Genomic DNA, 22,752 nt, shown 5'->3' with positions numbered 1-22,752 from the left:
TGGCCCCAGGAATGCTCGGCAAGGTGGGTCTTTGGGGGGCTACGGCCTTTGGAGGGGGTCCCATGAAGAGGCTGGCATCGAAGCTTAGCCTCTTCCCTTCCAAGGGTGCAAGTTTCTCCCAGGCTGGGTCAGACACCCGGGGGTGCAGCTTTTTCACACACGGACCAGACTTGCTGCCAACTCGCTTCTGCCAGCTTGGTGACGAAGGAGGGCATCCCCCTGATACCATCTTTGAGGAATATGAGAGAAGGGGCAAGAGCTTATTTTTAGTACAGTAAATAATTTCGTTCCCTTTAAAAGTCAGAGAGTTGAATCCTAAAAAAAAAAAAAATGTAAATTTTGCTCAAATCAATACATGTTTAAAAACTCCTTAAGCAATTCTGGTTAGTTAGTTTGATTTATTTTTATGGGAGGAAGGAGACGGAGTCCAAGGCTCCAAGGGCTCAGCTAAGGGGAACACTTTGGGGTGGCGGGGGCTGCCAGGTTTTGGCTCTGATAGCCAGAAGTTCGAGTCCCCTACAGAGCTGGGGGGCCCGCTGGGCAGGGCAGGGCCTCGAGAACGGCGCCCGGATGGAGGCCTCAGCCCCTCCCAGGGTTTCCCACACTGGGACACGGAAACTGATAACAGCTCTGTGGTCGCCGGAGTGGCCGGCCGGGGCCCAGAGGCCCTCGGCTCTGCCCTCCCAGGTCCTTGCCTGGGCACCCTGGTAGCACATGGGCAGCTCTGGGGCACCTGCTAGGTGGAGAGCACTCTGACAGGTGTTTGCACACCTGGACTCGTCCACTTGTTCTAACAAACCTGTAAAGCAGGTATATTATTATCCCCACTTGGCGGACAGGAAACCCCCAGAGAGTAAATGACTACCACGGTGCTCACACAGCTGAGAAGTGGCAGAGCTGGGATTCCAATCCCCTTGTTCTAGCTCCGCAGCTCGTGCTGTTTCCCCACTCCACCCCTTCCACGGCTGACCCCGCCCCCTGCTGCAGAATGCTTGTCCAGCGCCCAGAATTTCTCAAACTCAGGGAAAGTGAAAACATTCTCAAAGACTCCCTCGAATACACAGCAGTCACCCAGTTTGAGAAACGTGGACTTAAGAAACTAAGGCTGGGAAGCGGATGTGGCTTAAGTGATGGGGCTTCTGCCTACCACAGGGGAGGACCCGGGTTTGATCCCTGGGGTCTCCTGGTGAAAAAGAAGAAGAGAAAGCATGCCCGCGCGTCGAGCCAGTGCCCACGCGGTGAGCCGAGTGCCTGCGTGGCTGCCAGGGTGGGGAGCCGTGTGCCCGCATGTGAGCCAGTGCCCCCGCACGTGAGCCTCGGAGCAAGGTGATGACGCAGCAAATGAGAGACGAAGGGGAGAGCCAAGGTAAAGCGCAGCAGAGACCAGGAACTGAGGTGGAGCAATTGACAGGGAACCTCTCTCCACATCGGAGGTCTCCAGGATCAAATCCCGGCGACTCCTAGAGGAGAAAAAATGAAAAGAGCAGACAAGAAGAGAAATAGATACAAAAGATCACACAGCGAATGGACACAGACAGAAAAACAGCAGGGCGGGGGGAGGGGGAGGGAAGTGGAGAATAAATGAATAAATAAATCTTTAGAAAGAAAAAAAGAAACTAAGGTTGTAGGCTATAAAAATGAAATGCCTTTTGACTGGAGACTGCCACTGCATGAGAGAGGCTTTGTCTTGATCGCTGCAGAAGATTTTGGTTTGAGAAGAGCAGGGATGAAATGAAAGCATATCGTGTGTGGACATACTGGACCCCAAGGACAGATCGGCGCCTTTGGAGCCCGGGCCTCTCCCGAGGAACCTGCTCAGCTTTCCAGCCTCTCCAAAAGACCCCCAGGGAAATCACTCCTCTCGTGGGTATCCGGATTTCAGTGGGAATTCTTAAAGTTAGGACTGCCTGACTACAGGTATTAATCTCTAAAGGAGGAACGTTATGCACAGGGACAAGCAGTGGGAAAATATTAAGACAGAAGGTCTTCCGAAAAAAATACCTTACCCACCCCCAAGATAAGCAGGCCCGAGACTGACCAGAACACCGAGGGTCATAACTGCAGGCCCAGGCGTGTGATCTGACCTGAAAGGCCTGGCCTTGCAGTCCCTGAGCCCAGTGGGGAGTCAACCCAAGAACCCCTCCCCGCTGCCTGCACAGCCCAGCCTGGAGCCCTCCTCGGAATGCGGCCTCACAAGGCCCTTCCTTCCACCACGGAAAGCTCCAGCCTCCAGCAAACACATCCTCGTCTCAGGGCAGCAGCTGCTTTTCCTCAGCTTCAACCCATTCTTTCCAGTCTTGTCCCAGAAGCTGCACAGAATGCCTGGTTGCTGGGAAGCGGACTTGGCCCAGTGGTTAGGGCGTCCGTCTACCACATGGGAGGTCCACGGTTCAAACCCCGGGCCTCCTTGACCCGTGTGGAGCTGGCCCACGCGCAGTGCTGATGCGCGCCAGGAGTGCCGTGCCACGGAGGGGTGTCCCCTGCATAGAGGAGCCCCACGCACAAGGAGTGCGCCCCGAAAGGAGAGCAGCCCAGCGCAAAAGAAAGTGCAGCCTGCCCAAAAATGGCGCCACACACACAGAGAGCTGACACAGCAAGATGACACAACAAAAAGAAACAGATTCCTGTGCCACTGACAACAACAGAAGCGGAGAAAGAACACACAGCAAATGGACACAGAGAACAGACAACTGGGGAGGGGGGGAGAAGGGGAGAGAAATAAATAAAAATGAATCTTAAAAAAAACAAATGCCTGGTTGCTACTTCTCCTTTTCCTCCTTCTCCTTCTTCTTCTTTTGTATACTCTATACCCACCAAGCAGCAAGAACTCCCTGGTTTCTCTTCTTCTTGACAGTCCTTCAAATGTTTGGAGACAGATTTCCTGTCCCTGACCTTCGCTCCCTCCTCTTCCTAACCTGGGCACCCTCTCCAGTCCTTTAGCCCTTTCTTGGGGGCCTTGGTTCTGGAGCTCCCACCTTCAGGCAGGGGTTGTTGGAGATGGACCCAACAATTCAGTAGAGGGTGGCTGTGCCCACTCGAGCCCCTCATGCTTTTGTGAAGGCTGCTCGTACTCCACGGGCCCGTTTATCATCCTGGCTTTGGGACAGCTGGAATTCCGAGCCCTTTCCATTGATACAGCTGGGGCGCCTTGTTTCCCTGATCCAATGCCCAAAAAACTTTAGTGACCCTCTAGTTCAAGCTCCTTACCCTTCAGGAAAAGTAACTGAAGCCTAGAGAAGTTAAATGACTCCTGAGGGAAGCCTTGTGGTGCAGGAGTAATGTGGTAGACAAGCCCACTCTGCTGTTTATCTAATGTGGTGTATAACAAATTACTCCAAAACTTAGCAACTGCATTTGTTGCCTCACATCTTCTCTGGTTGTGGCTTAGCTGGGCATCTCTGGCTCAAGGTCTCTTGAGAGGTTGCACTCCAGCTATCAGCCAAGGCTGCATTCTCATCTGAGTGATGGACAGGTTGGGGTGGGTGTGCGTCTAGGTTGTTGGCAGGTCTTGACCGCTCTCCCAGTGGCCTCTCCAAGGGCCGTTCATGATGTGGCAAATTACTTTCCCAGAGGCTGGTTCTAGAGAGGGGATGTAGGCAGAGGCCACTGTCTTTTTAGAGCCTTTTTCAGTCAGTCAAAGGAGTGCTGATGCAAAATACCAGAAACCGGTTGTTTTTTCTAAAAGGGTATTTTTTGGGGGTAGAAGCTTACAGTTACCAGGCTGTAAAGCAAAAGTTACTTCCCTCACCAAAGTCTGTTGCCACGTGTTGGGGCGAGGGGGCTGCCACCATCTGCCAAGAGTTCAGGCTTCCTGGGTTCCTGTCTTCCCAGGGCTCGATTCTCTCCAGGCTCAGCTGCTCTGCTCATCTGTGTGCTTACTTCCTGGACTCCAGCTCAAAACTCCCGCTGACTCCCTCTGCCTTGTAGTTTTCTCTTTGAGTCCCCGCCCACCAAGAGAGCAGGGACTCAATGTCCTACTGATGTGGCCCAATCAAAGCCTTAATCATTATTTAATCAAGTAAAAGTGAAACTCCTGAATCCAATACAATCTAATGTACAAAGAGGTCAGTTTACAAACAGGCCAGTTTACAAACATAATCCAGTATCTGTTTTTGGAATTCATAAATAATACCGAACTACTCCAGAACCTAGCCTTAGATGCGATGTCCCATCACTTCTGCCATATCTTATTTTTTAGAAGTGAGTTGCAAAATCCAGCCTACATCCAAATATTAATCAAAGTTTGCCCGAGAAACAGAACTGATAGTATATATAATAAGAGCTTTATTATAAGAATTGGCTCACATGGCCATGGGGATTGGCAAGTCCGAATTCTGTAAGGTAGGTTGCAAGCTGGACATTTTGACCATTTTGAACTCTGACACATCCAAAGTCTGTAGGGCAGGCCACAAACTGGAATCTCTGATGAAAGTGAAGGGAAAACTGGATGGCTAAAGAAAAGGCATAAATTCTTCTTTCTGGTTTCTGAAAGCAAAGAAATTCTTGCTTTAAGACCTCCAACTGACTGGATGAGGAGAGTTCTCCTTACTGAGGGCAATCTCTGCAGTTGATTGTAGATGCATTAACTGACCAATGACATAAATCTATCCATGAAATATCCTCACAGCAACAATCAGGCCGGTGCTTGCTTGACCAAACCACTGAATACCACAACCATCCAAGTTGACACATGAACTTAACCGTCACGGCAAGGGGATTACACAGTGTCATGGATACAAGATGACCAAGATTGTTGGAGATCATCTCAGTGGTTGCCTACCACAACCACATTCTTTTTTCCCTAGTCTCAGTTTACTAATTATGAGACCCTGTGCTATGACTTAACTTTCTCTGGGCCTCAGTTTACTCATTTGGAAGATGAAACTCATAATAGCTGCTTCAGGATATTGTTGTATTAAATAAAATAATGTATCATGCACCTGATTTGTTGGGTGGCCAAACAAATGCCATCTCCCCTTTTGCCACAGTCCCACTTGCAATGTTAGTTAATGGCAGTTCCAAGTTCTTCTCCCTCTGTAATTTAGGGTGCCTCTAAATGTTGTTCAAAGAGATCCCCCAAATCCCAGGATGGAAATTAGAACCTATCCCAGGTGAGGTAAGCCAGGAGCAGCAAGGGCACTGGAAGAAGATGGCACCATCAAGGTTTTTGGACTTGAATGCATACTTTAAAGTGTATTCTTACTGCATTTGATGTTTAATTCGTTTCCTCTTGGGTTTGTCCAGATCTGTTTTTAGATGGATTGGGTCATTAATTATTATCAGCCTCATGTCATTCATGAACCTCATAAATCTGCCTTCTGTGCCCCTACCCACATCTTGGATAAACAGGATGGAGCCCACATGCCACTTGGCATGTCCTCCTATGTGGGACCACATGCCTCTTCCAAAGCAGGGTGGCAGAGCCCCCGGGGTGTGGTGGCTCGGTGGGGTGCACCTAATCCCCTGGCCTCCTGGCACGTGGCTCATCAGAGGCACTTTCTGGCCCTCTGGGCCCACTCACCACATATTGGTTTGCTGATTTTACATAACTGTTTTAAAGTTTGCAGCAATGCCACTGCAAACTTTGAAAAGAGGAGACCCTTACCGGGAGCAGGGCCCTCTGGTCCTCAGCTGACCTTCTCTCTGCCCCTCGTTTTTTCACAGGTCTGAGTAGGGCAGCCCGGGCCTTACGGCGAGCTGACCCTCGATCTCTTTGGTCATGTAGGGGTCCCCTCTCTCTGCCCCACATATACTAGCTGCAGTAGGGGGGTGGCAGAGACAGCCCAACATCCTCAAGATGCTACTGTGAAAACATATGGAAACCCAGCCCCTAAACCTTCAGAAACCTTCAGAAACTTCAGCCGAAATGAACTGCTGTAACCTTGCAAGGATTAAGAGCAATAAGTGCCCTCAGAAACCGGGCACACAGCTGGCTGGCTTTGGGGACTTGCTGGCTTCCACGTTCTGTGGCCAGACAGTTTGAACGCGGGCGCTGAGGGTGCTGGAAGCGCCCCGGGTCCGTGGGCTGCAGTGGGCTTGGGCTGCCTTTGCCCACGGGGGGACCTCACGAGGCCCTGGGAGGGTGAGGATGGGGGCCAGGGGGGAATGTGGGGCTCCCCACCAGGCAGCTGCCCATTGTCCGACTCCCAGGCCAGACCTTGGGGCTCCCCTTCCAGGTCTATTCCCCAGATCACATTCTCGCTGGGTTCCCCTCCAATGACACCCCAGCAGGGAGCTGGGGACAGCTCTGGGTGTTCACTGTCTAGGAAAGGCTGGGGACCTGTCCCCCACCTCAGTTCTTGAATGAATCAAGGAGAACCCTGCAGAGACCCTGCGTCTTGGTAATGAAAAGTGAGGGCAGGAGGAAGCGCACGTGAAAAAGAGCACGGCTGGCACAAAGCTGGGTTCCAGGCACGAGTAAGCCCCGAAGGCCAACCCTGTGGAACTGGGGTCTCTTGTGCTGCAGCTTCTGTCTCCTCATTCTGCACCGTATTTTCTTCCCTTCCAGTAAACCAGGTTCTCAGAGCATTATGCCGTTCAGACCCCTCCCCGGGAGAAAATAGACCAACAAACTCATAATACAGTATTAGCGACTAGATGTTTCACTTCCAGAAAGGCTACATGCATTCTACAGGACAGCTTAGGATACGGGCGATGCTTAACCCAAAGAAATGGATTATTCAACGAGTGGGAGAATTGCAGGCTTGGGGGAACATTTTGCTCATTTAGGGGAGAGGGGAGGGTCTCAGTAACAATTTCCTCTGCCTATAAATAAGTTTCGCAGACTCGATAAAACTTTCTTTATTGATAAAGTAAGTTCCTGAAAACAGTGGTATATCTAAAATTCTTAGTAAACTCAATTCCAGTGTCCTAAAGATACTGACCACGTTTGCCTGAAGATGTACGTTCTTTTGGAGAAGTGATGGTGAGTGTTCACGCCTTCTGGCTGCTTCCAACGAGCCGAGCTCTGTTCTAAACACTGATTTTGTGTTCACTGCTCACACCAGCCGTTTAGGCAGACACTCTTAGTGCCCCATCCTAGAGGTGAAGAAACTGAGGCCCAGAGGCCAAGGGGCAAGTTGGTGTCAGGTCCCGCAAGTTAATCCTGCTTGACCTTAAATCCCTCCTAGTGCTGGACTGAAGTCGCGTGAGCCCCGGGCTCCCTGAAACCCTGACGTGGGGGGACCATCTCCTTCTCTCTGTAGGGGTCTTGAAGTTATCTACCCAGAGCTGGGGGACCTGGGCTGCATGTACGTCCCTGCCTGCAAGAACTACAGAAGGAAGATCACCTCCTGGCCCGAGCCAGTCGTCAAGTTCCCGGGGGCCTTGGAGGTGAGTGAGGAGGGACGGGCCTCGCGGCTGGAGGGAGGCGCGTCTTCGGTGCCACCCAGCCTGCTCGGGCGGCTTGGAGCCTCCTGCGGAGGCGTCGGGCTGGGTCTGCTGGCTCCAGATGGCCGTCGTCATGAGCATGTGCCTCCCTAGGGTGTCTCCGTGGCCTGAAAGAGGAGGTTAACTGTTGGTGGGAGGTGCCCGGCTGGGAGCTTGGGCCATGGCCAGGGGCTGCTGCGCTCTGCAGATCTGGGGGCGCCTCAGCTGCTCCTGCAGCCCCTTCCCACAGGCCTGCTCCACAGCGTCAACACGGAGACCAGCTGGCGTGTGCTTCGGAGAAGAGGAGAGAAGGCAGCCAGGGGCTCCCTTTTGCAAAGCGCAGGGTGGCTGGGCTTGCAGAACAAGCTTCGGAGGGGGAGAGAAGCTAGTTTGTAGCAGGATAGTGTTTCCAATTTGGGCTACATGAGCAGGTAGGTGTGTCCTGACTCTCTGTCATTACAACATGAGACAGGCTCTGGTTCTGCCCAAAGTTTTCCAGCATAGAAGGTCGAAGCATTTTAGAAACTGGAAACAACTCTTTCTGGTGCTGGGAAATGATTGGTACCATCATTTCCCATCCTGTTCTGGAAGCTTCCCTGGGGGAGATGGGGTAGTAGCCTTTGACAATTACTTTCCGATTTAGAAAGCCCGGCAAAGGGCAGTGGAAGGGGGGCTGGGGTTGCCACGTTCTCAGGCAGTGGCTCCAGGCCTCCGGGTGTCGTTTCTTCCTTCCTCGATTGCTCGCGCCAGCCGAGGCCCCAGAGCACCGGGATGGAGGCTGACCTCCTGCTTTCTGCTGTGCCTTAGTAGCAGGTGCCGATGTCAATCAGGGCACCAGGATCGCACTGTGTCCAGGACGCAGGTCACAAGTAAGTGTCGTGGTTGGGTTTGCGCAAGAACAGTCGCAGACGCTAACCTTCCGTCCCTCTGCGCCGTGCGGCAGGGAGAGGCCACGATGTCTTCCCCTCTGGGTCCCACGTCCAGGACCCCCCGTCCCTCGGTGCTTGACCGTCGTCAGCACAGACACAGTTTAGATGTTCTGGAAGGGGGGCCTAGCATAGATGCCTTGTAATTATTTGTACATAGTGGGATACGTTTTAATTTCTTTCTTGAGCTTCGTCCCCAGTGTCAGAGAACACTTAGATGGTGATCCGTCTCATGGTTTATGGGGCCTCTTAATGAAACTTGGATCACTCATCACGTTTGCAAAATCCCTTCCTCTGGGAATCCAAGCCAGGGAGCAGTGGGCCCCTTCCAGGTCTCCTCCGTGTCCTCCCTGCCCCCCCACCCATCCAGTCCTCACACAGAGACACGCTCAGCCCTCGTCCCAAGAGGCCCTTGGACTGAGACACCTCTGCCGAGGGCGAGCACAGCAGAGGAAAGGGAGGCTGCTACCAGTGATTCCAGCTCTTGGGGCTGGAGGGGGCGGGCCACCGAAGTGGGCAGGAGCCCCTTCCTTAGGTGGAGCATACAGGGCGCTCGGGCTCCGCGTGACCTCTGCTGCCCCCCTGCACGGAGCTGGGAGGCTGCACCAGACGCCTTCACAGGCCAGCCATCTCCCGAAGGGAGTTCTCCGCAGAGGGCTCCGTTCCGTTCGCCGGTGTTGCAGCAGATGTCCACCAGATGGCAGTGCAGACTGCTCTGAGTACCTGGTGTCTTGCGTTGGACGGGACCACAGAGATTTGAGGCAAACTCAGAAAATGTTTGGATTTGATTCTGCTTGGTTGATATTGATTGCCCTGGGATGTCTTCATTTTCCACAAGGCCATTAACTCTTATAGTAGGGATTTTATTACGGGTAAAAGCTTAAGTTCCAAGGCCATGAAATGTCCAAATCCAGGCACCATCAGAGATGTTTCCCCACCAAAGTCAGCTATGGGCGATCCTGGCGTCCTGCCACACGGCAAAGCAAGACGGCAGCCGATCTCTGCTGAAGTCCCTGCCTTCTCCTCCTGGCTTATAGTCTCCCAGAGCCCAGCTATGCACGATCAGGCTTGTCTCCTTCCAGGCCTCCTCTCTAAGCCTCTTGAGGCTTCTCCATCCTTCTGCAGTTGTGGGAGAATCTGAAATCCTCTCTCACCCATGGCGGGGTCAAAAATGGTGGCTCCCTTTCTCTATGTCTCTTCCTCTGTGTCTCTGTTTATGGAAGGCCCAGCAAGAGGGCGGACACCCAACCTGAGTCCTGCCTCACTGATGTTATCCAACCAAAAGCAATGCAATCAAGTGATCTAACCAAGGTCCCTTAGCAGAATCTAATGCAATCAAAGGGTCTTGCACCCACAGCAACAGATTAATTCAAAAACATAATCTCTCTTTGGAATTTACCAAACTCAGATTGTCACATGGGTTATGGTCACACAACACAAAGATGGTATCATCCCCACCATGTCTGTTTTTAACAAACCCAGGCTGTGGGGTAGGAGAACAAACAGGCCTGGAGACATGACAGACACAGGTGTGGTCAAGAAAGCCAAGGATGGCAGAGATTTAACAGAGTTTTGGTCAGAAAAAGTAATATTCTGTGACTATAGAAATACAATCTATGGAAATTTCACTGGCCGTTGAGAGGACAAATTTGATTAGAATTCTCAAAAGCTACCATTTCGAGTGCCACTTTATGCTGGATACTGTCCATGTGTCATTTGTTTAATTCTTTCATCAAGTATGCCAGTTAAGTATTTCATTAGAACTCTTGCAGTGACAAGTGACAAAAGCCAACTCAAAGTGGCTTAAGCCCCCCCTCCCCCCAAAAAAAGAAAGCGGTGGGGGAGAGGCTAGAATGTTGATTGACTCACATAAACAAAAGTCCAGGGATAACTTCAGGCATGGCTGGATTCAGATACTCAAGTACGTGTCACCATGAATCTATCTTTCTCTCTGCACTCCGCTTTCTCCTGTGTCGGTTTTACTTGCCTCTTTCTTCGTGATGGCAAAGACGGTCCCCAGGAACCTCAGGTTTACGTTTTATCAGTTTACCAATCCCAGTGGAAGCAGACTGACTTTTTCCAGCCATTGAAAGTGCCAGGATTTGTCCTGTGTGGATCACATGCCTCACCCCAAATGCTGTGGTGACCCTGCTTGGCCAGGCCTGGGCAGCCCCTTTACTCTACGCTGAGTGAGAGCCGGAGAAGATGGTTCTTCTCCAAGATGTCCCCCCTGTCCCCACCCAAAGGAGAAGAAGGGGTAGAAGACATTGGGTAGGAAGACCAAGAGAAGTTCCTGTAAAGGGAAGTAGCTTGAGCAAGTACATGGCTGGCTGGTGGCAGAGGTGGGTTCAAAACCAAGCCTGCCCGACGGCAGAACCCATGGGCGTGCCCACTGGACCCCTGGCAAGGGCTGGAAAAAGGCCTCCCCCCATCAGCAGGTGCAAGCACAGTCAGGGATGCTGCTGAAGGGAAGTTTTCCATAGCTGGAAGGGACACAGCAGAGAGCAGGTGGAGGCAGTGAGCAGTCAGGCCAGGGACAGTGAGAAAGGGGTGGTGGTGGGAGGCCCCCAGAAGGGTTAAGGAGAGAGACCCTTGTAAAGAGAGAGCTACTGGAAAGTTGGAGAGGAAGCAGGCGATACCTGGAAACAGGCCCCTCAAAAGTGGGGGTGAGGGGGAGCAGAGTAGTCAGCGACAGTGGAGAGGGCGAAGGCATGTCCCCTGTGCCCGGAGCCTGATGGAGAAGGGAAGAGGCTGGTGACGGCCTGCCCGGGGACAGCACCTTGCTGCAGCGGGGATGGCAGCAATGCCACACAAGCAGCGACGGCCAGTGGGCATGCCCAGAGAGCCCCCAAACCTGGAGGCCCTGGAAGGGGCTGTGCCCAAGGAGCATAACCAAGACAACCTAGAGACAGGGCCATGAGACCGAACCGGTTTCAGTGGAGCAGGTGTGGGATGGATAAGCATCTTTGAGACGGCCCCTGCGCCAGCCTGTCTAGTGCCCCCGTGCCCCACCAGAGGTCTCCCTGCCTCCATACCTTTGCTCAGGCCACGTCCTCATATTTGAACCCCCTACTCTGGAAAACTGCCCCCATCGAAATCCCTCCTCCTCCAGGAAGCCATCCTGGACCGCCCCCTTGGGGCATCACCACCCTCCTTGACCCATCTCCTCTTTCTCTGAGCTTCTTAATGCCACTCTATCCTCCACATCTGGCATTGACTTCACTCTGTCTTGTACCGTAATTGCTTGCTCATCTCTCATAACTGTAACCAATTAATAAGCTTTTGGAGAGCAAGGCCGGATGTTGTTGTTGCTTTCTTAATCACCCCCAGCCTCTACCAGCATTGCAGACCCCATATTGGCTGATAGGATAACCCAGTGAGTGAGTGAATGAATGAATAAACTAAGGAATGAGTGAATGGCAGGTGGGAGGATACCTCCCGGAGTCCAAGCTGTGCTCTATTTCAGCCCAATGGTTTGCCCGTTAAGCTGCTAGGGTTCCTGGGGGCATCTGAAGGAAAGCTGCTGAGATGAGTGGACACCCGGCGCGCCAGCACCCTCTCCTCCGCCCAGGGTGCTGGGGGTGGGGGGAAAGCAGAGAGAGCAGGGGAGCGAGCCAGGTGGGGTGGCGGGAAGACAAAGTAATGCAGGGAGGCAGGGGTGCTTCCTGCCCCAACAATGGCTGGGAGCTAGGGAGTGTTGAAGTGAAGAGGACTCTTTCCTCCAACGGTAGGAGGCCAGCGCTGAAAAATGCATCCTGTCCTCAAGCCAAATGCAGTCGTGAAAGGCCTCCAGAAGATTCTTAACTGGGGTTTATTCTTCACCTGAAACTTAACCAGCTGGAATTCTTTTGAAGCGAAGCAATCGCCCTGCAGCGGAAATGTGCAGCGCATTAGAGCGCTGGAACAAAAGGCAGGCTGTTCCCCGCCTGCCCGCAGCCCTCCCTGGGGTTTCTGTCCCAGGCTCCAGCCCAGCCTCTCCTCCCAATACATTTTATCCAGGCCTGGAGACCCGGGGACCTACTCATTTGGGTAAAAAACCACAGGCTATGCTCGCCGAAAAAGGCTCGGGGCGCGCATCCTTCCCCCACCCTTTTCTTCACACACAGAGCAGAAAAGTGGGGGCGACTGTGTCACAAAAGGAGGACCCCACGGGACACAGGGTAGTTCTGGTTGGGGCAGACCCTGGCGGCTGGGGAAGACCTGCTTGGGCACAGATGTCGCCGAGACACGGGCGCTCCGAGTGGAGGAAGAGGGAGAGTAAGGGCAGGTGGAGTTTAAGGGGAGACGCGTCTGCTCGGCAGCAGAGGAGGGCACGGGTGTCAGCGCCAGGACAGAGGTGCTGCAGGCACGGGTGTCAGTGCTGGGACAGAGGTGCGGCGGGGAGCAGGAAGGGCAGGGACAGGCCACCAGGCGGTGCGGAGCACTGGGCTGCACTGTGGAAGATGGGCAGGCAGTGGCACTCCAGGAAGAGTGCGGGGGCAAGGAGGGCCACGGAAGCCACCGGCATGCCCTGCCCTGCAGTGGAGTTAGGATTTTATCCAGAAGCCGTGGTGGGATTTGCGATGCAGGACAGACGCTCTGGCAGCAGGTGGAAGGCTGGAAGGGAGAGAACGGAGGAGGGCGCCGCCCTGCTGAGGCCACAGAGGAGAGGGCGCGGCCCCTGGCGTGGATTTGAGAGGCGTTGAGCGGGTGGGATCCACAAGGCTTGGCAACGGTGGGGAAGCGGGGACACTCGGGAGGGGGCGCGCTGGGTGTGGGGTTCAGGTGTCTGGGGTGGGCTGGCAGGTGGGGAACACTAAGTCGACCACAGAATTTATCATCCAAAGCAGGACCGTTTTGCAAGTGCCAGTCATAATTATACCAGCGTGACAGGGTGTTGTTGAGGTTCTCGGCTATGCTGCAGAAATGAATTCCAAGAGCACGCCGGGTGAGTTAGGCCAGTCATTTGTTCAGGTAGGGAGGAACGAGAAACAAGAGAAAATAACAGAGCAGCGGTCCCAGGTAGAGAGGAAGGGGGTGAAGAGGGATAAAGAGGGCTGACTTACAGACTACAATTCCCCATCATAGATTATAAATGCCCAGGTCTACTTGCGTGGCCACCGTGGCAGGGGGAAAACGGCGAGAGCAGGGTTCGGAGGGCAGGAACAGGGGTCCAAAGGCGAGAGAGCGCGGTCCGGCCTTGCGCCTGCTTTTGAACTGTTGATTATCCCACCCCTTTGCTAATGGCAGGGGAGGGGTTCCAGCTGCTTCCTGTCTTGATTGATCACCCCACCCATCAGTCCCCCTCGAGGGCCCAATGATAAAGTCCTTGGGGACCATCCAGGGCCTCTCCTGGCTTCTGGAGGAATCTTGGGGGGGGTCCTCCAGCAGCATCTTGGGGGTATCGATGTCCCCGTGGGCTCTCTGCCAGGTTCCAGATCCATCTACTGATTCCCTGGCTTACCTGCCAGCTTCACCAGGACAAAGGGTGTGATTCAGCGCTGACCAGGCAAGCTGGGACGGACATTTACCCCCAATAACAGTGCTTCCACCAACAAGGGATGCGGAGAAGCGCTAGATTTACAGGGACAATGGCCAGAGGCAGGGAGATTCAAATAGACTGAATCTGAGGCCCCGGGGGTGGCACCCAGAGGTAGCTGTCCAGGGAGCAAGTCGACAGTCGGGCGCTGAGAAGAGCAGGGCGCCTCGATCTGGTCCTCAGCATCCCAGGGTGGCAGACGCTGTGAGGTGGGTGCGCTCCCTTGGAGAAAGGGTGCAGAGCAGTTGACAGGAGCCGGCCCCGCAGAGCTCAAGTCAGAGGGGCGAGGGAAGCTGTATCCCGTCCAACCACCAGCAGGTTATTGCCGGCCTGTGTGAGCAAAGTCCGAGCACGGGGGTAGATGGATGAAAGCCAGGTGGGAGCTGTGGAGCGGGCAGTTCACACCCCAAGTTTGCAAGGAGGGGAGAACACCTGAGAATATTCAGATGCTGAAGGGAAGGAGCCAGTAGAAAAGGCAACGCAAATTACAGCAGAGAGAGGAGATAATGCACCTGTGGGGCAAGTAATGCACCTGTGGGGCAAGTTCACAGCCCAGTAAGCGAACAGGGCAGCGGGGGTCCAACCAAGAAGGGGGGTGATTTTCTAAATCAATTATATCGGTACATATTAATGAAGCGTAAATCCATCCAAAGTGTACAGTCAGTGGTATTTGGTATAATCACATAGTTGTGCATTCATCACTTCAATCCTTATTAGAGGATTTTCATTATTTCAAAAATAATAATAAAGCAAGCAAAAAAGGACAAAAAAATTCATCACCTCATCTTCATCTCTGTGCTTCCCGTGCTGTATGTACACAGTTGCTACTCTGTTTCCCTCTCTCGAGTTTATTTGTAATTAGAGCGTAAAAGTCTTATATTTGCAATATTGCCCGTATCTGTATAGCGCGTGAGGTTGCACTATGTTACACAGCCCCATGCTACATTTTTCAGCTTTCCTTCTAGTAACATACACGTCCTCAGGCTTTCCCTTTCGACCACCGTCACGCCCATATCATAGTCAAGAAAAGGGTGTTCGGAGGATGACTCCGTCTGTAACGGGACCTGGTCGCTGACTGGGGGCTGGAGGTGGGAGCGGCTAGAGATGCTTCAGGCCTGGAAGGTGGAAGAGACGAGGAAGAGGAGGGGAGGAGGTGGGCAGGCCTGAAGAAGTCCGTGTGATTATGGGAAGGGAGGGAGGGGTGCAGAGTGGAGGTGCTGGAGGGGAGGGTCATCAGGCTGCTGGGCCCTGAGCTGGAGCTCGGCCCAGGGACTCCCCCTGCCTCCCCCACCCCTGCACAGGGGTGAGAGGGCAAGTGGAGGCAGGTCATGAATTTGCAGAATGAAAGGGCCTTGGGGACGGAGCTTGGGAAATGCATAATCATACCGAGGGTGTGGCGGACTGAGTGGAAGGACACGGAGTCAGCCAGGGAGGTGCTTTTGGAGAAGCAGGAAGGGGAGGGCCGTGGACAGGCTGGAAGCTGGGGAGGCTGGAGAAGAGCCAGGGGACCCGGCAGCCTCCCTGGCGCGGCTCTCGGGGGCACAGAGAGGGCAGTTTCAGGACAGCCGGTGGGCAAACAGGACAGGGGGAGGGGCCCGCTGGTGGGGAGGCCCCAGATGCACCGAGCAAGGGGTCAGGGCAAGGAAATGAGGCCACAGACGACCTTCCCCGTGCCGGCACAGGACCAGAGCTTTGTAAATGGTCTGGATTCTCCGCACAACAAGAAAAGCCTCATTCCATTCGTAGCCTGCGGGGGTAGAAGGTGCAGAAGGAGGGCTGGGGATTTTTGAGGCTCTGGGAGGCCTGAGTGAGCCCCGGTGGCGGGAGCCAGTGCAGGGGGGCAGCTGAGTTTGTAGAAGAGAGTGGGGGCCGCAGGCGGAGCGGGGGCCAGGGGCCAGGAGAGCTCAGTGACAGGCACGAAGGAGAACCTGCTCACAGGTCATTTTGGCCTTTGTCCCCGGATGCCTAGCTCAGGGGGCTCGGAATCTGCTGAAATCACTTCCGCGGGTCAGGCACGCACCCACCTCGGGCACCACCCAGCTGGTGGGAGGAGCGATGGGTGCCAATCTTTCTAACCTCCGTGCCCACGGAGAGCTCCCCATAATCCTCCTAACAAGCCCTGTGCGGCGGGGAGAGTGGTACTTTCTCCCAACTAGAGATGAAGAAGGAAGCCCAAGGTCCCACTTGCCAAAGCCAAGTACAAGAGCCACCCCTGGACTGCAGCCGCGCTGCCTTCCGGCCCACCGCCCTTTCACTACGGAAGTGGGCCTCGCGAATCCCCCGGGGCTCCTAAAGTCAGTGAGCAGCCCTGGGCCACGCGGCCGCATGGGTCTTCACTGAGCTCCGCTCTGCCGGACACTGTTTCCGGAACTAGGGGTACAAACAAACGAAGAACCCCAGCCCTGCCCACGGGGCATCTCTTCACAGTAGGGATCTCAATTGTCATCGTCATGTATCCATTAAACACTTGATAGCTGTGCAGAAGAACTTAACTGTCTGGTGCTAGCCTAACTGATGTCCTGCCCCTGGGCAGCTCCGAGAGGAAGCTGCTTAGACTCGATCTTTATTTCCAGCCCCTACTCCTGTCACTGCACTGAATGCTTTGGGGCTTATGGAAATTCTCACCAAACCTTAGCACCACTGCTCCAGGAGCTTTCAGATAAAAACAGACCCATTTCCAGTCCAAACTGGAACTATTCGGGGCACAGGGAAACATGGTGTTTGTTCAGTAACTGAGCATCTGATGTTGGTTGAAAGCTTCCATCGAATGCTGGGGAAACAGGTTCCAGATGTTTTGCAGATCAAGTAATGTTTCTTTGAAAAAACTGTGTGGGATGTTCCACTGATGGAGCAGCTGACATGAAAGGAGAGTTCAATGGGTTTGCATCCTGGTTTAAAAAAAAAAAAGTCATTTAGCCAAGTGTCTGTGTGGGGTTATTCACATGTTTGGAATCTGTGAACAGTGTGTCTATTGGGAGTGTCGGAAGAAGCTTCTTGGATTTTAAAATAGCTGTCCTGCCTTTGTCAGAGAGATTTACAGAGATGGACACAGATATTAGGAATGCTACCAGGACTTGCTGCCTGCCTTAACCAGAGAAGTAAGGCGGTGGCTTAAAGAAGCAGCTTTGAAAAGGTTTTGAGAATTTCTGCTATTTATTTTTAAGGACATTTGCGAAGTGTTGAAGCTTGCCAACTTGAGGGCAAAGGGGAGGAGAGGAGGGGGTTGGAAAGAGTCCCTGCTGGGTGGGGCAGCTGACAGGACAGGGCACTGACCACAGCCTGAAGGCCTCTGGGTGAAAAACTGCCTGAGGTCAGGGTGGGGTGGCTGGGGGGCGCTGAGGGCTGGCGGGGGCAGTGAGACCCTGGCTGGGGGCACCTGTTTCTTTTTGCGCCTCTGAGGTCTTGTGCAAAGCTAGGACACACGTTAAACTGGATCAGGTTCGTTTGATTCTGACTACAACCATGTAGAGTGGGCCCAGCACGTGTGATGGTGTGTGAGGACACGACTGCCCAAGGGAATTTATTTTTAATTTATGTGAGATCAATAGAGCATGTTAGCCAGGGAGCCTAGACTGCCTCCTGGCCTCCTGACTCTCTTCCAGCATCTTCTTCACTGTACGAGGGTGTGGTCATGCCGTCCACCCTTGCTTGAGCCCATGGGCAGCTGCCCGTGGCTCAGCTTCACTTCTGGAGAATTGCTCTTCATGCAACTGGGTGCCTCCACCAAAGCTTTGGTGAGGACAGAAAATCTATTCACTCCTGCCTGTGGGGCCCACGTCCAGGCTTCTCTGCCTGTCTGTCTCTCCAACCAAAATATAAACTCCTTGAGGGCAGAGACCTCTCTGTCTGGGGGAGACAGGACGGAAAACAGGCAGTGCCTGTGCAGCAAGCTCAGGGCCATGATATGGATCTAAGTGCAAGGTGCTGGGGGGCGGGGGGGGGGCAGTAACACGATAAGCTTTCCAAATTTCCAAACACTGCCTCTGCCCTAACGGTCACCACGCTGACCATGTAATTTCTCACCCCTTGTCTCCGTTTAAACTTTCCTGAGAGGTGGGTCAGGCAGGTACCCGTGTTGGGGAATCCGGGACCTGCAGAGATAAAGCCCAAGATCAGCCCCGGGGGGCAGGGGCCGCCCTGTGGGACGACAGAGGCGCTGCCCCAAAGCCCAGCACTGCACTGTTTGCCTTCATCCTAATTTGTGTCTCGTCACGAGCTCGGCACCTTGGTGTGCTCCAACGTGCAAGTACGTGAAGCGAAGCAATGAAACGGAAACCCTTTCCCCCTGGCTCCTAAAGAGGCCTCTTCCCACCCCATTCCACCACCTATTTGCCGCATGGCTACATTTACTGACCGTTGGCCAAGCGGCCAGACTCTACACTAAGTGGTTTGTGAGGATTGTTGCACATACACCTGATGGCCACGTTGTCCAGTGGGTAAGCTTAGAGATGGGGAAACTGAGGCACAGAAAGACCCACAGCTCACAAAAGACTGAGTTGGGATTTGAACCCAGGTCCCCGTGGCCACGCCCCTTCCAGCCCTGCCTGTTAACAGTGCTCCTACTGGGCCACGCGCCCGGGGCCTTAAACGGCCACTCAGCTTCCAGCCCCAGGCCTGGGGAAGGAGCCGCCAGCCTCCTAAGCCGAGGCAGTGAGCCGACTTGGGTGCTGCTCTGCTCCTCTCTTTCCTCCCCAAACGCGCCCACCGAGGCCCACCAGCCGCCAAGGGCTCGGCAAGGGGCAAGAGGAGCGCGCGGCGGCCGGAGGGGCGCCCCCAGGGCCCTTCCCCTTTGTGCCCTGCAGGCAGGTCTCCACCGCGGGCCCAGGGCAGAGTCAGGGTGAGCCCTCGGGCGTGCGGGTTCCCGGCCCGGGCTGTGTGCCCTGCGCCAATCGCCCGCGCCCCGGGCCCCAGGCGGGGGCAGGCCAGGCCCCCCGGGCGCTGGGAGGGGTCTCCTCCGCTCCACCCTGGGCTGCAATCAGCAGAGCCGACACCAGGGGGGCGGTAGGTGACCGCCTTCCAGGCCCGGGCCAGGGCGCGCCTGCCCGGAGGCTGCGCCGGGGCCCCCGATGGAGGAGGGCATTTCAGAGGCAGGGTCCGAGGGAGGAAGCGGAAGCAGAAGTGAAGAAACGCGGTCCCTGGTTCGGGTCCCAAGGTCACCTCTCCGCACACGCGCGTGCACACGCGCACGCGGCTTCCTTTGTCAGTTAACTGTGGAAAGCCCTTTGTACTATTAACATGCAAATATCCGTGGAGTGGAATGTCCAGCCAGGGGCCGGGCCTCTAGGGCAGCTGGTGGAACAGCCATTGGAAGAAAAGGAATTTTCTTTCCACTGAGGCAAACCCACTGGCACAGAGAAATGCCTCTCCCACCCTCAGCCCTAAGTTAAAAGATTGTTTACAATTGTGCTGCAGGTTCCCTCCTCCTCCTGCGCCCCCTCAGCCCGCAGCCCTCCTGGACCTCTGTGGATACTCCAGCACAGTGGGCATTGTTGGCTGCTAGAGCCCACGTCCCCGGTTCACAGAGAACTTGGAGCCCGAGGCTCTCCCTGAGCCGCAGCACACGGAGCTGCTCCAGCCGGACACTCGGGCTTCGCCCAGACCACAGACCGCTCTGTAATCCTAATTCTGGTGCTGGTCACTCGGTGACCTTGGCCAAGTCACTTCACCTCTCCAAGACTCATTCTCATCACTTCGCAGCCACCCCACGGATTTGGCCCGGTGGCTCCTTTTCAACCCCAGCCTCTTTGGACCCAGCGGCAGCATGTGACATCGGGACGACTTCCTCCTCCCAGTCTCAGTTTCTCAACGGGCATCCAGGATCCTCTCTGGCGTCGCCATCAGCCCCTGTGGCTCTTCACTTCTCGGGCTCCTTACCGCTCCTCTTCTCCGTTCTCTTCGTGCCCCAGTCTCCCAGGGCTCAGCGCCATCTTTGGTCTCCTCATCTACACTCCCTCCCTTCGTGGCCTCATCCCGTCCCACGACTCCAACTATCCTTTGATTCCTACTCACATGGCCGCGAGGAGGTTTGGCCCCTCGAACGCAGCATGCGCACGACGAGAGCCCCAGCTGCAGTCTTCATCGTCTCATGAACGGCAGCTCCGCCTTCCATCTGGCCGACCGCCTCGGGGTCGTCCAGCACTCTGTCCTCTCTCCCACCATCCATCCAGTCCACCAGGAAGCTCCGTGGTCACGGCCTCGGAAACGCGCGTCTCCGCCACGGCCAGCCCTGGCTGGACCACCGTCCCCCCCCCCGCCCGTGTCCCTGCAGAGCTTCCTGACTGGTGTCCCCGCAGCCCTGCTCGCTCGCGGGCCCTGACACACGGCACATTCTCCACACAGCAGTCAGAGCGAGCCTCTAAATCTGCAGGTCCAATCTGTTCCCTCCTCTGCTCACAATTCTTCAATCCCTCTCCAACCCACCAGAGTGAAAGCCAAAGTCCTCACACGAGCTTAAAGACCCGAAGTGACCGGCCCCTCTTCTCCCCCTTGAGCTCAGCGCCCACCACCCTGCCCCACTGCCCCAGCTCCCAGCATCCTCCTGTTTCCTGACCACACTGCACAGGCCCCACTTTAGGGCCTGCACGAGCTCTCCCCTCTGCCGGGAAGACTCTTCCCCGCTCAGACCTCCACAGCTCCCGGATGCTCCTCCTTCAAGTCCCTGCTTGAACGTCGTCTCTTCGAGGAGGCCTTCCTGATTCCCCGGCTTGGTCCTTCTGAGCCCACCTCATCCTTCCCTGCGCCTTTCCGTAGCACTCACCACCTTCTGGTCTACATAGAATTTTCCCCCTCCCCTGCCCTGCTGGTTTTCTCCTGTCTGTGTCCATTTGCTGTGTGATCTTCTGTCTCTATTTCTCTTTTTTGGCTTCTCTTCTCATCTTCCTCCGCTAGGATTCAGAGGGATTTGATCCTGGGGACCTCTGACATGGAGAGAGGTTCCCTGTCAGCTGTGCCACCTCGGTTCCTGGTCTCTGCTGTGCTTCACCTTGACTCTCCCTTCGTCTCTCTTTTCTTGCGTCATCACCTTGCTGCATGACTCACTCGTGCGGTCACTGGTTGCGCACGCAGGCACTCGCACGGGCACTCGGCTCACCGCGTGGGCACTGGCTCACAGCACAGGCACGCCTTCTCTCTTCTTTTTCACCAGGAGGCCCCAGGGGTCGAACCTGGGTCCTCCCATATGGTAAGCAGAGACCTTATCACTTGAACCACATCTGCTTCCCCATATAATTTTATTTCTTTTTTGTCTATTCTCACCCCACCCCCACCCCTGGCTAGGACCATACGTAAGCACCAAGGGGGCAGGGAATCTTTGGTTCATTCACTGGCTTGTCCAAGCACTAGGGCAGTCTGTGCCAGGCAGTAGACACTTAATAGGTAATTGTTGAAGGAAGGGGTTCCTCTGAAGATTAAGAGCTCCTGAACGTATGGCCGGTCAGTGCCTACTGTGGGAAGCACGGAGTAGATGATGATGGCACTGGTTACAATAACCCTCTCCAAGTCTCAACACGATGGCCACGGGCAGGCAAGGACTAGTGGAAAAGGACTCAAGATAAGGTTTGTTTGGCTTTCTTTGTGAGTTCTAGGGTAGGGAGATAACGGCACCAGAATTTGTGTGTGTCGAGGGCTGGGGGGAGGAAAGTATTTTGTCCAGGTGAAGAGGAGTAGATCTATAGGGCTATGCAAAGAGTAGACACTCAGTCACCTTGTGGAATGAATGAACCAATTCCTTGCCTTGTCAGCATGGGCAGAACAGGCTTGGGCAAGCTGGGCAAGCGGCTTTGGCCAAAAGTTGGAGAGGGAAGGCAGTGACCCCTGGGGCTGGGCAGAGGGAGGAGCCGCGTGTCCTCTTTTCAGGTGTGTCTCCCCGGTAACCACCCTCCCCTGAGACCTAGCGGTGGACTACACCGGCCATGCTGGTCCTTAACCAACTCCACTTGGGCGTTGGACTCAAGAGAAGACCTCCCTTCTCGGGGCGCCCTCCTCCCCCCGCCCGTCCTCCTCCTGCAAACCTGGTGTTCCGTGATACGCGACGCCAGCAAAACTGCAAGCAGAGCGGTGGCTGATTCCAGGTTTGGAATCCGATCTCCTGATTTCTAACGTGCTAAGGCTGGAGCGTCTTGCCAGCTCTCCAGGCAGCTGGCGCTCCCGGTCCTTCACCTCCCCCATCTCAGATGGGAAACAAAGCCACGTGAGGTGTACCTTTTTCAGTGTAATCGCGGAACAGCTATTTCCTCCCCCTGCTCGCTCCTCCATTCACCAGCAGCAACCAGGGCCCCGGGGAAAGGTGCCTGCGACTGAGTTCAGAAAGGTAGGAGCAGCGAGCGACCAGGCCCCACAGCGCCCAGGCAGCCAGGCCGGGACCCTGGAGACACCCCTGCCTTCGGGACGCTAGGAAGCGAGTGCCGCCTGCAGGTGAAGTCCAGGCGCTTTAGAGCGGTCAGCACAAAGCCTAGCCACGTGGCCTGAGACCACGAGGAAAGCAACGTTCAGGTGAATATTTACCTGGCCCGGCGAGGAGCGGGCTGCCCTCTGCATAAAAGCAAAGGGTGAAGTCATTAAGAACAAGACGCTGGATGTGCATTGCAATAGCTGAAACCCCTGTGCTTAAGGAAGAATACCAAAAACAAAATGAAAATCCAACGACAGACAGAACGCACCTGCCACAAACATGGCAAAGGATGCTTCTCTTTATGGATAAAGAACTCTTACAAGTCCATAAGAACAAGACGAATACGCCATAGCAAAAGAGGAGGAAAGTTGTTAGTGGAGGATCACAGAAAGAAGTTCATAAAAACACGAGAAATGTTCAATTCCATTTAGAACTCGAAGAAATGTAATTTTTTCAAATGGTATAGAGACTTCATTTAAAAACAACCAAAGTGTCAGTTTGGGATTTTTTTTTTTTAATGAGAGTATATGCTACAGTTAGTAGTATAAATT

At 54.5% G+C, this 22,752-nt stretch overlaps 1 protein-coding gene across 4 annotated transcripts in view; it reads left to right on the top strand.

Annotated features, from left to right (window-relative positions):
- PEBP4 (phosphatidylethanolamine binding protein 4) overlaps positions 1-22,752 on the top strand; it is a 233,136-nt gene that overhangs the window by 9,797 nt on the left and 200,587 nt on the right. For all 4 annotated transcript variants that reach the window (XM_058290008.2, XM_058290006.2, XM_058290007.1 and 1 more), the window contains one exon: positions 7,206-7,332. In XM_058290008.2, coding sequence (XP_058145991.1) covers positions 7,206-7,332 — 127 coding nt within the window. The remainder of the gene's footprint in view (positions 1-7,205; positions 7,333-22,752) is intronic.

The sequence above is a fragment of the Dasypus novemcinctus genome, chromosome 29 (genome assembly GCF_030445035.2).
Source record: "Dasypus novemcinctus isolate mDasNov1 chromosome 29, mDasNov1.1.hap2, whole genome shotgun sequence".
NCBI classification, from domain to species: Eukaryota; Metazoa; Chordata; class Mammalia; order Cingulata; family Dasypodidae; genus Dasypus; species Dasypus novemcinctus.
This window is presented reverse-complemented; position numbering and strand designations above follow the sequence as displayed.